Source organism: Rattus norvegicus, chromosome 19, assembly GCF_021556685.1.
Source record: "Rattus norvegicus strain SHRSP/BbbUtx chromosome 19, alternate assembly SHRSP_T2T, whole genome shotgun sequence".
Classification (NCBI taxonomy): Eukaryota; Metazoa; Chordata; class Mammalia; order Rodentia; family Muridae; genus Rattus; species Rattus norvegicus.
Genome location: NC_141552.1, coordinates 24,344,020 through 24,361,041, shown reverse-complemented (window position 1 = coordinate 24,361,041; position 17,022 = coordinate 24,344,020). Strand labels below are relative to the sequence as shown.

The following is a 17,022-nucleotide window of genomic DNA, read 5'->3' as shown; positions in this document are numbered from 1 at the left end:
GGGTGAGGAGCATATGTCCTCCACACCCTTCTTTCCTAACAATGAACATGCTCATGGTCTGGTTATCACATGGCCATGAGGGAGGTAAATAACACTCAGCCAAAACAGAGGCGCATTCCACAGTCACACAGACAGCCTGGACAGATCTGACACGATCAGCACCAGGTTTGACTGCCACTACTTGAAGCAAGGTCCTCCAGTGTTAGGACAACCATTCAAACAGCAAAGAATGAACCTGTTCCCAGCATCCGAGGAGTGGGAGATTCAGAAACCCATGTGTCAATGTGGCCATTTGGAAAATGGAAGAGGGGAGGCAGGGAAGCAGGCAGAACTGGACACAGTTGCAGGGACCCAGGCAAAGAGGGAATATTGGGGCAGAGTCCATGAGATGTCAGTAGGCAACAGGCCAGCTGGGACTAGTGTGGGTACAGGGCTTCTAGTGTGGGTATGAGAGGAGCAAAAGTAGCCATGGTCAGATTCTGATGCAGCATAAAGATTGGAAGGAGCTTAGACCGTCTCAGTGTCGTATAGGGACATTATAGACACTGATGGGCAGTGTGGGGATTGCAGGGTCCCTTATAGTGGTCTCTGCAGGTGTCAGGACTCTGTCAGACCTATGACTATCAGGCAGGCTCTGAGTGCAAGTGAGAGTCACGGGACAGGCCCTGTGTACAGCCTGGTTTGGGGACATTTCCAGGTGCCCCATGGACTGCAAAATAAAGGCAAAGGACACAGGGAAGCCAGCAGTTCCCATGCACAGGACATAAATACTTGTAGACCTTTCTAGAATTTCCATAGACCATCTGTCACTAGTCCTCACTATAGAAGGCACCAGCATTCTGCCCTCTACTTCAATTGGTGAGACAGCTAGTCTAACTCCAGCAGTAAGGCCTCAGGGAAGACAGTAAGAACTCACAGGTGACCTCTTTTACTATTGAAACAGGCTCTTCCTATGGAGCCCAGAGTGACTGTAGGGTCCTAATTCTCCTGCCTCACAGTGACTGTAAATTCAAATCTACCTTCAAGAGCAATTGATTAATAGCACAGGGGGGAAGATCAGATTAAGGCTATCTAAAGGCCCCAGGGTGGTAGGATTACCAGGGTCCTAGTAAGTTTCTCCAGCCTTAATTACAACCTGAGTCAGTCCTGCTGTATGGGATATCACCTGCTGCCCAGTGATATCACAACTTGGAATTCTTTGTCAAATATAAGCTGTTATGGGAATGAAGTAGCCACACAATAAACACTGGTCTGGATACTCCTAGGTCAAGAATCCCCTGTTGGAAATGCCTTGGACCGCACCATTTTACATTCTGGATCCTTCTGGCTTTTTAGCAGATTTATAAATACAAAAAAGAAAAATGGGCATAGTAATTTAAGCCTATGATCCCAGTCATGGGAAACTGAGTCAGGGTGATGGAAGACTGTAAGTTCCAGGGCAACCTGTGTTTCTAGAAAAAAAAAAAGGCATGGTGAAGATTCCACTCAAGTAGAAACCAAAAGGCTTTCACATGGGGCCTGCATTCCACTGGTCAGCACTCCCATCGTCACAGCCACAGGGAGACACTGGGGAATTTTTCCCACTGTCTCGCTTTGGGATGCAGTCCACCCCATGATTCTATGTGAGGAATGCCCCAAAGGTTGCATCATGTGAGGGACCTAGATAGTTCCAGGATTGGGAGAATTCAGGAGTTTATTATTAGGGATGATCTACAGCTTTGGCAAAGCTTTTCCCTCCACATGGCAGCCCCAGGTTTGGCCCCAACAGTAAAAATAAAATACCCCCCAAAATAATGCCAACAAAATATCACGAAGCCTAAATGTCTGACCAGTCTCCTCAAAAGTGCACAGGAACCTGACTCCACATTTAGGACCCACTATGGCCTCTGTGACCTGTGAGAAGGGATCTAATATGGGAATTAGTACAGTATGACTTATCCTTATGGATATCTTTGGTGACAATCACCACCTGACCCCTGAAAACCCATCTACCTGGGAGGCTCAGCACTCATGTCACCAAAAAAGCCCAGATCCTAGGGCCAGCATGGGCAGGAGGTGAAGAAAGTTTGTCCCTCGTGAACATCAGTTGCTGCTCCTGGCCTGACTCTATCCTCAGGAGACAATGTTGCCCCAGAAAGTGTGGGTGTCAATGGCTATTCCCAGGCCAAGGCTGGGATACTGCTGGTCATCCCCGCAGTGACACCTCACCCCTGCATTGTGTGGTCATCCCCGCAGTGACACCTCACCCCTGCAGTGTGTGGTCATCCCCGCAGTGACACCTCACCCCTGCAGTGTGTGGTCATCCCTGCAGTGACACCTCACCACTGCAGTGTGTGGTCATCCCCGCAGTGACACCTCACCCCTGCAGTGTGTGGTCATCCCTGCAGTGACACCTCACCCCTGCACTGTGTGGTCATCCTCGCAGTGACACCTCACCCCTGCAGTGTGTGGTCATCCCCGCAGTGACATCTCACCCCTGCAGTGTGTGGTCATCCCCACAGTGACATCTCACCCCTGCAGTGTGTGGTCATCCCTGCAGTGATACCTCACCCCTGCAGTGTGTGGTCATCCCTGCAGTGACACCTCACCCCTGCAGTGTGTGGTCATCCCCGCAGTGACACCTCACCCCTGCACTGTGTGGTCATCCCTGCAGTGACTCCTCACCCCTGCAATGTGTGGTCATCCCTGCAGTGACTCCTCACCCCTGCACTGTGTGGTCATCCCTGCAGTGATGCCTCACCCCTACAGTGCAGACCTTTGGGCCTGTGGCCTTCAGGATCCGGATTATCTGTTAAACTCAGTTCATAATCAGAATGTTTTGTGTTCAGGCTCTGCCTGGACTGTACTCCAAGAAGAGTTCAAGGTTTTCTGTGGCAACATCTAGCGATCAAGCCTGAGCAAAAGGATTCTCACATCACCCTGCAGGCAGATTCCCATAGTCATACCTAGTCCATTTAAGCTGCTGCTGAAGATGCCTTGAAGGCATAGCCACAGCGACCCTGTGTGTTCAGAGGTGATGTTTTCCTTCAGGAACCTGATGCTGAGTCTTCTAACCCAGCAGGCGGTCCCTGCATCAGGCTGGAGTCTTGAGTTTCTGTGTTGTCCTGATACCACCTGCTGTGTTCTCCTGGGGCAGAATGGATCTCAGAAGGTCTGGGCCAGTCTCACTGGTTGAGGATTCTTGCAAGGCCTCATCTCCAATTCCTGAGGGAAGGTGTAGGTTAGGAGAATGCCTGGATTTGAAATTCAATGTTTTCAGATTTCAGGATTGGATGAGGGGTACTCAGCATGTGCATGTGTCCATGTCTCTGTATGCATGCACATGCAGGCCAGGGATGGACACCAGCAAACTTCCTCAGTCACCCTACCCCTCTCACACAAAGGAGCTCTCACACAGAAGCTGTGGCTCACAGATGAGGTTGCTCAGGCTTAGAGTCCCAGAGATTCTTCTGCTGTGCTTCAAAACTTTCAGAGAGAGAGAGAGAGAGAGAGAGAGAGAGAGAGAGAGAGAGAGAGAGAGAGAGAGAGAGATTCTACCAGCTTGTACAACCATGCATGCACATATGGATGCCAGAGGGAAATATCCGGTGTCTTCCTTTTCGAACAGGGTCCTAATCAACTATCAGGTCTCTATATCTTAATATCTAGAAGGGGTCCCAGCATGAGCATAGCCAGGGCATACACATGCTTGGCTGTCAGTCAGGCAAGAGGCAGAGATCTTGTTCTATTTTTCATGGTTAATGCTCTTAGCACCCTTGAGGGCCTGGCGGAAAGCTGCCTGGAGACTGCTGGATCTGATGCTGGCCTAGACAGCCAGGGCTATTGATGATGGATGTCCAAAGTGGCCCTCATTCTTGGCAAACTTCTCTCTTCTAGTCTAAATGTGCTTGGGTGTTTAATGCAAGGACTGGGTTGTAGTTTTCCTGTTCTATCCTGCTGCCCCCTTGTTTTCTTCAGCGGGTCACCTGCCCTAGTGAGGAAAGAGAAGTGTGTGAGCCACAGCACCACCCTCCCATGCTTCTGCTTGCTGATCTGTGGTATCTGTTGATGTAGAACCGTTCCTGTGGCAGTCCTGTTGATGTTTGTGAGTTTTGAGGATTTACGCCAGTGTAGTAATGTGCATAGTCACCCTGAGAAACCCCACAGGAAGTTGGTCCCCAGGTTTCAGCACACAGAAGCACAGGCCATAAGAGATGCCCAGGTGTTGAAGGAGGTCCAGTAGATGTGCTGTTAGTTTCCTGTGTCTGATGCATGATTGTCCCTTGCTTAATAAAATGTATACACAAAACTCTTTAAGTGTCCCACTGACCTCTGAGAAAGAACATCAGTGGGAAGATGGCTTTGAACTCTTAACTCCCTGTTCCTTTCCTCATAACAGGTTTCTGTAGCAACCAAAGGAGAGAAGCCACCTGAGGGAAGGAAGTCCAAGACAGTGCCTAGGAGCAGAAGTAGGGTATGGCTGTAGAGGGGACAAGTGGCTGGGTATAGGGACTCTAGGATCAGAAAAGAGGTTGCCTGGCATCTCCCACAGCAACGAAGACAGTCACGCATAGTCATGCTCAAAGGCCAGTCTGATCCAGACTGTCCCTCATTTCCCAGGCGATTATAGATGGTGTCAGGTAGCAGTTAAAAACTGGCCATCAGGGCATGATTCAAGTGTTTATTAAGGTATCATGGCATCAAGAGTATATGAGGGAATAGCCATATGTACACAGAACGACTTGCAGATCCAGAGAGCAGGGAGGGAATAGTCAGGAGCTCCTGCTTGCTGCTGCCTTAGGGGTTCTACAGAAATCCCAGTGGCACTTGGGAAGTGGAGGCAATATCAATTAGGGATTGTGGCCACATGGGGAGACTGAGACCAGCCATGTGCTGTGGCATCAGAACACTGACCAGCGATGACAAAATGAAACATAAAACACTGGTTGCTCAGCTTTGATACTGCTGACTGCTGACGTGGCCAGGGGCCATCCGGTTCACCAAAGGCTCAGCCAACAGTTGTCTCTCCACTCAATAAAAGTCAAAGAGTGGCCCAGCTTCAAAACCAAATGTGTGCCCACATTGCAATGGCTCCGGTACTGTTTCACCTCAGCTGCGGAGATCTCAGGATCCATGAGTGTCCAGCACGCACACACCCAAAAGAGACAGTCTTAGGGGTCTTAGGCAGCACTGAGGGTGGTGAGCCTCTGCCTCACGGCTCAACGGCCCTGACCTTGGCATTGTTTGGGCACAAGAGAGCAAAGTGCTGGGGACAGACAACCTGCAGTCTACCATGCTGGAAGGGCATGACTAACACTGATTGATCACATCCATGTGACTACTGAAGCTTTTCCTGCTCTCTGTAGTGGTGACCTTACAGAAACCATGCACACCCGGTTTAGACTGTATTAAAGTAGCCACCATTTCAGGGTTCCCTGCAAGGTGCCATGGGACAGTAGTAGCATGAGTCTGCATGTATCTCGACAGTTTTCACTAGGGACTACACACACACACACACACACACACACACACACACAAACACACACATACACACACACTTACTGACATGGTGCACATTCTTTGCACACAGAAGAAAGTGAGTAGTAGTGAAAACACACCAATCATGGAATTGATGGAGGGAGTTGTGGGCAGAAGCTGGGGTTTAGAGTTACTTAAAGGCCCTATGCAGGCTCTCCTTTTGTTGGATGAGAAACTTCAACTGCAATGTGGTTCTTTATTTTCTTTCTCTAAAGCACAGAGGGCTAGGGTGGATCTCAGGGCTTTGAGCATGTTTGGCAAGTGCAGTCACACTGAATTAAATCCTAGGGCTGGAACCCTATTAATCTTCTACAGAATTATAGAGCAGCCTGGATGAAGACTCTTAGCTGAAAATGTGGACAACTCAAGACAGGTACTGGACAATGGCTGTCAGACTTGACTGAAGACTGGAAATGTTTTGCTATCTCACAGGAAAAGAAGGCCCCTCCCACTACACTGTACTCTAAGGACATTTTATTCAGGATAGGATGACATGAACTATTGTCTCATGTCACAGATGTCAGCACAAAGTATCCAAGGTATTGTATGCCAATGGTAGCATCAACAGAACAAAGCACACAGTGTCATGAAGACATAAATTATGAGTTTGTGTAGCAAGACCCAGGCCTCTTCCAGGTTCTTAGATAGTAACTGAGAACCTCAAATACGGTAGTGATGTGATAGTGTGGTGTAAATCTAGTTACAACTAGTTTTGACACAGATGACACTTTTTGTGTCATGGTCAGCTTATAGTGAATGACTAGACCTAAGCATGAGAATAACCAAATACTACATTGCTTCTCTAGCTGCTGAGCTTCTAAAAGCCCTGGGGTGACAGCAAGCTTTTGTGGACATACTGGATTGGTTCTTCTGTACTTTAACTCTCTGAGTCACCTGCACTCTCAGCAAGTTAGATGAATTCCACAAATTGGAAATCAGTCACCTGGAAAAAATACATTCTCAATACGATCCCAGATTGGCCATGGAAAAAGGGTAGCTTGAACTGTCCCACCTCGGTTGGGCTTGCACAGGCTTGCTCTCCAAAAGAAACCTGTGTTCACAGCTATAGGCAGCATTCACTATGGATGCTCTTGAGGTTCCTTCCTAAACTGCTTAGATTACAATAATTTTCTTGCTAACAATCAAAAAACTGATTATGCCAAGCTGGCCTACAAGAAGCTAGTTTCTATTCTGTATTTTATCAGATGTGCAGAATACATATGGTCATCATTGATAACAGGTGAATGATCTGCTCTAATATGGACACTAAGTGATGCTGGAGGACGATCCTGACCCACAATGAGCAGTGGGGACACCAGAGCCCTGTAGGGATGCCCGGCAACCTAACACGTTGAGCACGCACAGCTCAGTAAGTTCCCTGTGAACACACATCTCCTGAGATCTCTCTATTTAATCATAGGTGATCCTGTCCACCTAATACAGCACCTCATGTGGAATAACAAAAGCCACCTGCAGGAGATGTGGTGATGACTCACAGGGTAGAGCACCTGCTGCTCTCTCAGAAGAACCACATGGACCCTAACAATTGGGTAAAGTGTGTCAGTGATTACATCATAAAGTGTGTGTCCGAGGAACAGCCACATTCTCCACACAAAAGACACTGTCACACTGAGTACCCCTTGGTGACTTTGAATTCACTTATTAGCCCAGGATCCATGGAACATGCAGAGATCCATGTGTAGCTGTCAGTTCTAAGTCCACAGGAGGGGACAGAACCCTTGAGTAAGAATGATGGTCTTAAGAGTCAAGAGATAGAATTCAATTTTTATTCATAACAAATACATTTTTACAACAAAACAGGATTAAAATGAATAAAAATATTTAAAAATATTTGAAAGTAAAAATAGTAACAAGAACATATAAATATGAAACAACAAAAAGAAAACTTCAATTAAAATCATAACAAAAATATTTCTAAAAGCATATTCTTAAGGAACATTTAGAAGCACAGATGTATTGCTGTTTCTCCTCTAGCCCACATAATGAAAGGCGGTCCCCCAAGTTGTCTCTCAAGTGCTGTTTTCTGAGAAGAAAGTAAGACTTCAATCAGTCAGGCTGGCTTAGTGGTATATAAATTTAGCGTCTCTAAGAAATGACAAATTAACTCAGAGGATGAATACTCATCCAAAAAATGTTGTTACCATTCAGGATGTTGGTCATCAGGGACTCCTGAGAAAGCAACTTATTCTTCAGGAAGCTCTCTTACTGCTGTGTGTCCAATTCCAGCTCTCTTGCACTTTCTGAGACCTGGGAGAGGAAGGCAGTTTTTCAGACACTGATTTGGTGGGGAAATGCAAGCCAGCTGTCAGAATGCTGCCTTCTACCACCTCAGTTCTATTGGACAGTCGACATGGACATTTTAAGTGATATCATTGTTGCTAACTCTGTGGGCAGGGCAAAATCTCCAGAGAGCCTCACAGTAATGTGGGCTGACAATATGGGACCCAGACTTATACCAGTGCAAAACAAGAACAGGGCAATGGCAAGAGACCTCATCAGGTTGCAGGAAGAAAGGAGATGTCCATATGTCACCAAGGATAAAGCCAATGACAAGTACTAATTTGACATTTGCACTTGGTTCTTATCCCAAAGGTGCGTCCTACACAAGAGATCACATGACCACAGAGTGTCATTTGTCAAAGAACGAAGAACTTGTTCAAAACTCTACATAGGATCCAATGTATCACATGGATATGCAATAATATGATATGTTATTCATCTGTCACCATTTCTAGACTGCAGCTTCAAAACGAGCAGCAAAATATGCTTGCACAATAATTCAGTTTCTGAAAAGTGGTTAACTTCCCAGAATACTTGTGCATAGGCAGAGCAATGAACAATTCCATTACATGAGGTGGTTGGCTGGTTGTGAGTGTAAATTAGAAAGGTGGTAAGAGAAGCAAAGATGTATCAAATTGGCAAATTTTATCAGATATTGTTAAGCTAACAGGTCCCTACCTGATAATGCTGGTTCTGTCCGTTGATGGTCTTTATCTTTCTTGTTAAAGTCAACCAAATATTTCTGGTTCAGTGCACAATCAAGATGTACCTCCTTGCTCTCCTGCTTCAGTGGGACCAACTTCTTCCTACATGTGTTCTCCATCAGGAGCTGGCTGAGCAGGTTTCTGGAAATACAGTCTGCATAGTAAGATCATGCTGGCCCTTTCTCCCATTCCTACTCCCAAGTCCCACTAACTCTACCAGGTCCCAGATACCCATGAAGACTTAATAAAATGCATCTTGATACATATAAGGCTGCTGCACAGAACATAAAGAGTTAATTCGGGGAATAATAAATTGTTTGCTTGGCCTGACACCAATTAGTGTCCACACCTCTGAGAAAGAACATGGATCCACAACTATCCATGAAAGCCCAATGCATGGGGGCAACATGAATTAGTACTGGGCCAACACCCTCAAAAGAGGTCAGTAGAACCAAGAGAAGGTCATGCTAACCATGTGGTCCACGCACTGAGTGTTGTAAAACCTGGTGTGACACCATAGGTCCAGGTCAGCCTAATAAACTTCTGCTGACTTCAATCAGTGCTGTTCTCTCTAGAGCCTTTTGAAGATGCCTCGACAATCCTGGGATGAGGAACAGTCTTTTATGGAACTGAAAACTGAGTCCTAATGACCCTGGAACACTGATGGGTAAATAGCACAAGAGATAGAACCAGAGCTGAAGACCGTCCAATCCAGAACAAAGAAAGTCAGAAATGGCCATTCCACAAGTGATAGCCTTTCTGACCAGGACTTACCTAGAGAAGGTAATCTCCTTCTTCAGCTTATGGTTGTTCTCATGGACCTCAGTGTTCTCCATCTCTAAGTTGTGCAGAATTGACATGACCGCCTCCTCCATTCTCTCCAGGTCTTCATAATATGGATTTGGCCTGAAGTGTGACCTGGCCCCAAATGATAGAATACAATGAACATCGGCATTTAGGATAATATGAACTCAGGGTGGGTCCTAAATTACCCCAGGCTGCTGCCTGGATCTTCCAGCACTCAGTCACCTGCCTAGCAAGTACAGAGACTCACCATAAACTCACTGCAATTACAATCTTGCAAAGCCACCAGCTGTCAAGGGCTTTGCAAATGCACACTGGGAACTCACTCTCCCTGACTTTATCCCTGAATTCTTCATTCAGACCACAAGTTCTGCTTTAAAATAAATGGAAGCAGATGAGTCCATTTTCAATCTCACTCCTCAGGAAGGGTCAGGTTCTGAATCTCCATTATATGGGAGGTGAGGTTTAGCACAGGGTGGTTAGGGAGGCACAGCTTTCTAGAACCCAAAACCTTAATAGGATAAGAAGGTGACCTTACAGACCCAGGAATGAAACAAGAGCATTTGGAGCGATTCATACCTGTTCTTCATGGATCTCTCTGTCAGAAACCTCAGGCGATCTCTCAGGTCATTTCTCTCCTCGGTAATGAGCTGCAGCTCTTTAATCAGCCTCTCCTTTTCCTTCTTGGCCTGATTCTCGCTTAGTTCAGTGCCAGGGGATGATGTTTCTCTCCCAGCGTCTGTAGGTAGAAGAACACAAGTGAACCTGCATGGGGAGAATGCATAGAGTGTTCATAGACCTCAGTGAGGCCTAAACAGGAGAATAAGCCAGGAACCCAGTGTCACTGCTAGGCGATTGATCTATGCTTAAGATGCCTCCTCAGTGGATCTCAGTTCTCCCACTACTCTATAGATACCAAGAGACATAAGCAGCCAGGTGTTCCCTATGCCGGACATCACGTGCTTACATGTACCACGGAGATGGCTTCTCCAGGATTATCATCAGCTGAACAGGGTACAGCTTGGTTTCAGGACCCTCACTCCTGTGGCTTCAGAACTCAGATGATAAATTCACCATCCAGAAAACTTGAGTGATTGGAGACACTCAGATGCCCTACCCTGATACTCTAAGCCAACAACTTTGGATTTAAAACGCATTTCCGGGGAGGATATGTTCAACAGACTTATCAGTGTCCCTATGTGAAATACCAAATGCCCCAGAAGTGCGAATAGGTTACAGGCTGAATCTTGGTCTACACGATCCAAATAGTTTTGGTATTTTAGAAACATGTTTGTAACACACACTCTAATATATAAAGCTAACGATGACCCTGCCAGTTAGAAGAAATCAGAGGTCTAAGAACATAAGGTTATTGCCTGGAGCACAATCTCTCCCTGTTACTACTGTCAGATACCCACTGTATTTAAAGAAGCAATGATAGTGAAATACATTGCTGCCCTGTCTAAACTCAGAAAAGGTGGACCCTCCATGACTACTGATGAGGTTATTATATCAATGTAACATAACAAATGAACTGAAAAGTAAAGACCAGAAGTCCACAGCATAATAGCATTGGCCTTACCATATCGTCCCAGTGGGGATGGGGAAACTAAAGTTATGAAATCCTGACTTTCAGGAATTGTGATATTCATGGAAATTCAATTCCTTTTCAGATGCTCCAGTTGTTGTGGCCCATTGCTAGAAAGGTCAGCGTAAGCCTGCAGCCACCCTGGCAGGAAGCTCAAAATACACTGCCCAGAACTTACTCCACATTCCCCAGAAGTGCTGTCTTTGTCCATCATTACTTTGAGACGAAAGGCCAGACTCCTTCACTCTAGTCTCTCCAGAATCGACGTTCCCCCTCCCAAAACGCTTGCGAAGACGGGAAAACATGTCTTAGCTTGTAACTGCCAGACTCAGACTGAGAGAAACTAGGGCACTGGTCGTCACTACAACACTGGTGACATCACAGAGGATTCCAGAACTCTCTAGGAGACAATAGAATGTCCAAGAAGGGACAGCTGATGTCATGGGGAGCAGACTTTGCCTCCCTGGTAATGTTCTCCCTGTACTGAGCATAAGCTGAGGTGCCCTTTCCAGGAGACTTTCCTGGGGCAGAGCCACTGAGCATCTCCTGCTTCCAAAGCCAAATTTTCCTCAAGGCTTGATTATAAAAACCTTAGTAATTCTTATGCATCTAAATGAATGTTTCCTTTCAAATCTTTCCCAAAAAATGTCTCATCCTAACTCAAATTGTCCTCATTCACCAATGTTAGCCATTAAACCTTCCTGAGATTTCACACCAGCCTGAATATGCAGTCAAAAGTTCTCCTGTCTCATTATGTACAGGTGCTTTATATCACATCAAGAAATAGTCTGCATGGTAGGTTACAACATGCGTGTGTATTAGGGGAACACTCATGAAGTCATGTGCTTAGCAATCGACAATTGCCAGAAAATTCCTTAGGAGAAAGAGTTGAAGTCTTTAAGGTGCTAGGAAAAGTGTGGAGACCAGTTGGCAGAGGAAAATGCAATATTGGAGACACCAGTGAAGGGAACCTCATGCTGCTTGTGGGGTTCTGCTCTCTGCACCAATGTCGCTAAAGGAGCACTGATCACAGGCCTGAGTAAGATGTACCATGAGCTTCTATCAGAAAAATAAAATAAACAAGAGATATAGAGGGTGCACAGAAATGTCTAAAATGAGGCTATAAACATCATTAAGTGGATAGAGCAAGGTCCCAGCACCTGTACACTGGGAAATGGCCACCACACCAAACACAAAAGTAGTAACACATTTATCATAGTAAAACACATTTATAATAGTAAAAAATGAATACTTTATAGAATGCACCCACTAACACTGATTGATCACATCCATAGTTCAAATTTTGGGGGCAAATTCATGGCCTTAACTACCTTTGTCTCAACTTATATAGCAAAAAATAAGAAAGAACGAGAAAAGACAAAGTCAAAACTAAAAGCTCAAGCTTCTCATATGAGGATTGCAGGAAGTGTTATATGGGAGTCAGTTCTGATTAGGCCATTTTAGATAGAACAGTGCATAGTGACCCTTAATGTGATGGGCCCTATATAAAGCTTTTTGCAATATTGGAATTTTAACAAACCTCATCCAGTATGTACGGAAGAGGCAAAGATGTGATCACCATGTCCTTACTCTGTATCAGGTTATTTTTCTGCATCCTTGATTGTCAGGCATAGAACAGCAACAATCTGAAATAGCTGGTAGACATGGAAAAACATGGCTAAAACTATAGTTGTGGGTTACACACCTCAACTGTGAAAGGCTAATGCTGTGTGCACAGTCCTTGGAGGCCACTCTTTTAAGCCTAATTATTTCAAACTGAAAGGAGGTTTATCTGAGCTCAAGGTGATCCTGGCCAGCCAGGTAGAGGGCAACATGTGATACTTGAGACCCTGTTTTAAACCAGCACAGAAATCCACACTTCATTCAAAGCATCATCTACGAATTCTCGATTATTTACCATTCTCTCCCTACCAGTCGTTCTGTTTGGAATGGTAGAAAACAACTGGAACTGATCTTTCTATTTTAAGGACCTTGATCTCTCTTTTTTTAGGTCCACATTAAGAGTGCATACAAATGGACATCAACATCTGAACATCTTAGTATTATCTACTCTGTATATATAGCATAATACTGTGCCTATGACAGTCTTAAGCTTCCTTGAGTGTAGTTGCCCCATCAAGAAGTGTGAAGTTCTGAGTTCAAACCCCAGTGATGCTTTAAAGGGACTAGAAGAAAGCCATCAGAGATACTCCACTTCTTTGTCCTTAGATTAAATCAAGTTGACACAATGTGAACCTGGTGGGCTATTTAACCAGCATCTTTCTCCCAACCCCACTTCCACGAGTTCAGTCCATGGCAGAATTCATCCCCCACCATCCTAGATATTTCTTTATATATTTCTACAAGAGCCAGGTTTCTTTTTTTTTAATAGAATTAGTTGTAGGCAATCAACTGCTGCCCTATGTGAGAAATGATTAGTATCTATTGCAACTTACCACAGTGTATTTGTGTATACAAGTACATTATTGGAAATCCAGCATTACTGAGGGATTGGAAACCAGTGCTGTGGCCTTGCCTTTCTGTGCCTCTTCCTGGCTCACAGGCAGCTGGGGGCAGACCTTGAGTTCCTCTTCAGGGACAGAGTGATGTTGAATGGGCACTGAGCAGGCAGAGAAACACAGCTGAGGCAGCTCCTTTCAGTTATTAAACACATCATCTCCTTCCGATCTTAAGGGCTATTGCTGAGGTCTTGCCCCCATACCTACCTTAATAGCAGTGAATTTGTTACACAGCAGCCAGCTCTTTCCTATTGCTCTGTAATACGCCTCCACATCATGGATGCCAAGAAAAACACTAACAAAGAACAAAAAACTCTGACGTTGAACTGTGTGGTGCTGGTCACATACCCTGTTATGTTCTGTATGTTATGAGGTTTGTTAATCTTAACAAGTTCCCCAAGTGTATTCTTCACATAGGACCCAATAGATTCAAGGAAAATAGGAACAATTATGTGTAAAATGGCCTGAGTCAGGGCCCACAGACCGAAGCATTTCCAACACTTGTGCACCAGCCCATGTGGATTTTGCAATGAGCGGGGCCTAGCAATGTCCAGTACACAGTTGTGAGCTGTTGCTCTGGTTGAACTGTATTGGTGTGTGCATTAATAAACTACACCTATTTAAATGAATTCAGTGTCCTGTGGTTTGAATCCAGACCCCTTGACACCAGGTCTTCCCTTCTGCAGCACTCGGGAAAAAGGCTAAGTTTAGGAAAGGTGACCTCTTGTCATAAGTTATGTGACAAGAGGGATGGTGAATGATCCCTTGTGATAAGAATCAAGGTTTCCTCTGTGGTATTTAGGTCTATACTGGCCCTGTGCAACAGCTTCAAGAACCCATTTCTGATTTTCCTTGGGATTCCCGTGATGATGCACTCAGACAGGATTGGAAACAACCAAAACGGTGGTCAGACTTGATTTATAAAATGTAGGTAACATTGCAAACTTATGTTGTAGGATATTTGATCATATTGTCATCCCCAATATTGTGTTATTTACTTAGAAAAATACCTTCTGGCTGTGTAGTTCAGTACTAGCACCAATATTTAACCCTAGAGCTATTTTTGTTTGTTTGTTTGTTTTTTGTTTTTGTTTTTGGATGAACAAGTACTTTCCTATTTTGTGGCCCAGCCCTATCTCTTACTTCTTTGCACAGTCATAGAGAGACCTCAAACATATACTCAGACAAAGCCAGGGGAGTGTATAAAAGGGCCTAAGGCAATACCACATAATGACATTGAAAGTGGGCTCTCTTCTTCATGCACGCCTCCAGCTCTCCTGACATCTACATGAATTATAACTCCTAATGCAGTGTAAATGATGTCTGCGCTATTGCTGAAGGAATCATGAGAATAACAACTGTAAACATTCCACCATGGATAGAATTTGTGGAAAGAGGCAACTGGCAGCCAATGAGAGGGCTCTACAGTTAAAGGGGCTTGCTGTCAAGTCTGATGAGCTTGACTCAATCCCCAGGACCCACGTGGTAAAAAGGAGAGAACCAAGGGACAAGCTGTCCTCTGGCTTCCACTCATGTGCTTACATGTATGTGAGTATATATGTATATGTCTGTATGTACGTGTGGATATGAATGTGTGTATGCGTGTATGTGTATACGTGTATATGTATATGTGTGTATATGTCTGTCTATATGTGTGTATAGGTGTATTTGTATGTGTGTATATGTATTGTATGTGTGTGTATGTGTGTATGTATATGTGTATGTGTGTATGCATGTATGTGTGTATGTGTGTATGTGTGTGTATGTATGTGTGTATGCATGTAGGTGTGTATATATCTGTGCATGAGCATGAATGTGTATAGTCATGTATATGCATGTGTTTTCAGGTACGTGTATTCGTGTTTATGTACGAATGTATGTGTGTATATGTATGTATGGACACACAAACACACACAATGTTAAAACATAAAAAGCTCCTTGGAGTATTCACCGTGCCTGGATAAGTGGTGACCATGTGGGGGAAACACATGTCCATGTAAGCACACCTGTTCACATGCGCTGAGCAATGCCCAGCCTGGTCTTGAGCTCACTACCTGCCCAACGATGAGTTTCTGCCCACCTGGTCTTCTCAGAGCCAGGTGACGATTGTTCCTGCCATTCCAGTTCTGTTCCAGTTTCTCATGCCACAAACCTTCTAGCTTGAATCGCACCTATTGACGCAGGAACCTAACAGCCTCCAACCCAGTGAAGTAAGTAAACTTCTTCCTGACATCCTCAGGCTTGGTGTCCCCCATGAGTCACAGGGAGGAAGGATGGCATGCACCAAGGAGAAGGGCCATGGGCAAGGAAGACAGGATCATAAGTCAGTCATCCCTGACACCAGCAAAGTGTGTGCTTCAGAGCTGGCTCTGCTCACTCTTGTCCCAGTGGCAGGACTTAAGAGTGGTGCATACCTGTCACCCAGCGCTCAGAGACGTCTGAGGCATGAGAACCAGGAGTTCATGGCCATCATAACTAATGGTGAGATCAAAGCCAGCCTGGGCTGCATGAGACTCAGTCTCAAAGCAGGCAAGGAGGAACTTGCTATATTTGAGCAAGGAAGCTGCCATCCTCCTGGGTTCTAAACATTCACTGCAATACAGAAAGATGCTAGGGCTAGTGTGGCAGAAAGTAGGAGACAGAGAAGCCAGGTTAACCCTCACTAATCTTCTCATGCTGTGTGAGCTATGAGTAGATGGTGCCCTATACACTGTGGACAGGATGGTCTCTCAGACAGTTCAGAAAGCCATGGAGGACTCCAGCAATTCTCCACTTGGGTGTCACTTGAGTCTTATATGTGTGTGTTTACAAGCCAAAACATAAAATCCATAGGTGACTGTGTGAATTCAACATGGCCCAGCCATGTGCTGGAATATTATTCAGCCTTACATAGGATTCAGATTCTGATCCTTGAACAGGAATGAGAATGGTAGCCATTCTCCTAAGTCAGACCTCCAGGCAGTGCAAAGACAAACTAACACTGTATGACACCACTGAGGGCTGCAGTGTCACCAGTTATATAAAGACAGAAAGCAGGAAGGTTTACAGAGCCCCAGGGGTGACATGGAGGGTAGAGGTTGGAGGGTAGGTGTGTAAGTGGGACTGAGCCTCAGAGGAATCAGACATGGCTGCAGAATATGCATGTGGTTGCCTCCCATACCTGTGGGTGCTGCCTCCTCAGAAAGGCAAATACAGCAAAAGAAAGGACCAGAGGGGACAGGCTCTGACCTCCTGTAGACACACACAAATGACGTGACAGAATGTGCACACTGCTGCCTTGCTAGAGGAGCAGTTGAGCTTCCAGAAGGGTTGAAAGAGGCTGGAAGGGCTGAGCATGGCACTGAGTTCAAGGACATAGCTTTAGGTCCTGGGGAACCTATGGTGCCCAGGCCCCATCCTGCTGATACTGAGGGACACAGCTGACATTCAGGGTGATGGCTGGGCTGGGCTGGGGAATAGGTGTCCACTCTCACCTGCTCCAGCTTGAAGATGTGCTGGGTGAAGTAGGACTGCAACTACTTGTTGGATTCATTGATGCAAATCTGCTGGAAGCTATTTTGTTCAAAGTCCTCAAATCTGAAAATGGCCA

The 17,022-nt window shown here is 45.4% G+C and overlaps 3 protein-coding genes across 3 annotated transcripts in view; all 3 read right to left on the bottom strand.

Annotated features, from left to right (window-relative positions):
* LOC147999196 (disks large homolog 5-like) overlaps positions 1 to 17,022 on the bottom strand; it is a 133,021-nt gene that overhangs the window by 77,134 nt on the left and 38,865 nt on the right. The window lies entirely within an intron of this gene.
* Positions 1 to 17,022, bottom strand: part of LOC147999200 (disks large homolog 5-like) — a 202,808-nt gene that overhangs the window by 157,741 nt on the left and 28,045 nt on the right. The window lies entirely within an intron of this gene.
* Positions 7,291 to 11,249, bottom strand: LOC147999202 (disks large homolog 5-like). The gene is made up of 6 exons (XM_087596284.1): positions 11,093 to 11,249; positions 9,906 to 10,065; positions 9,297 to 9,440; positions 8,497 to 8,663; positions 7,680 to 7,785; positions 7,291 to 7,561 (listed from the first exon to the last, which is right to left on the bottom strand). The coding sequence occupies exons 1-5, from the start codon at positions 11,217 to 11,219 to the stop codon at positions 7,721 to 7,723; spliced, it is 663 nt and encodes a 220-aa protein (XP_087452410.1). The 5' UTR covers positions 11,220 to 11,249; the 3' UTR covers positions 7,291 to 7,561; positions 7,680 to 7,720.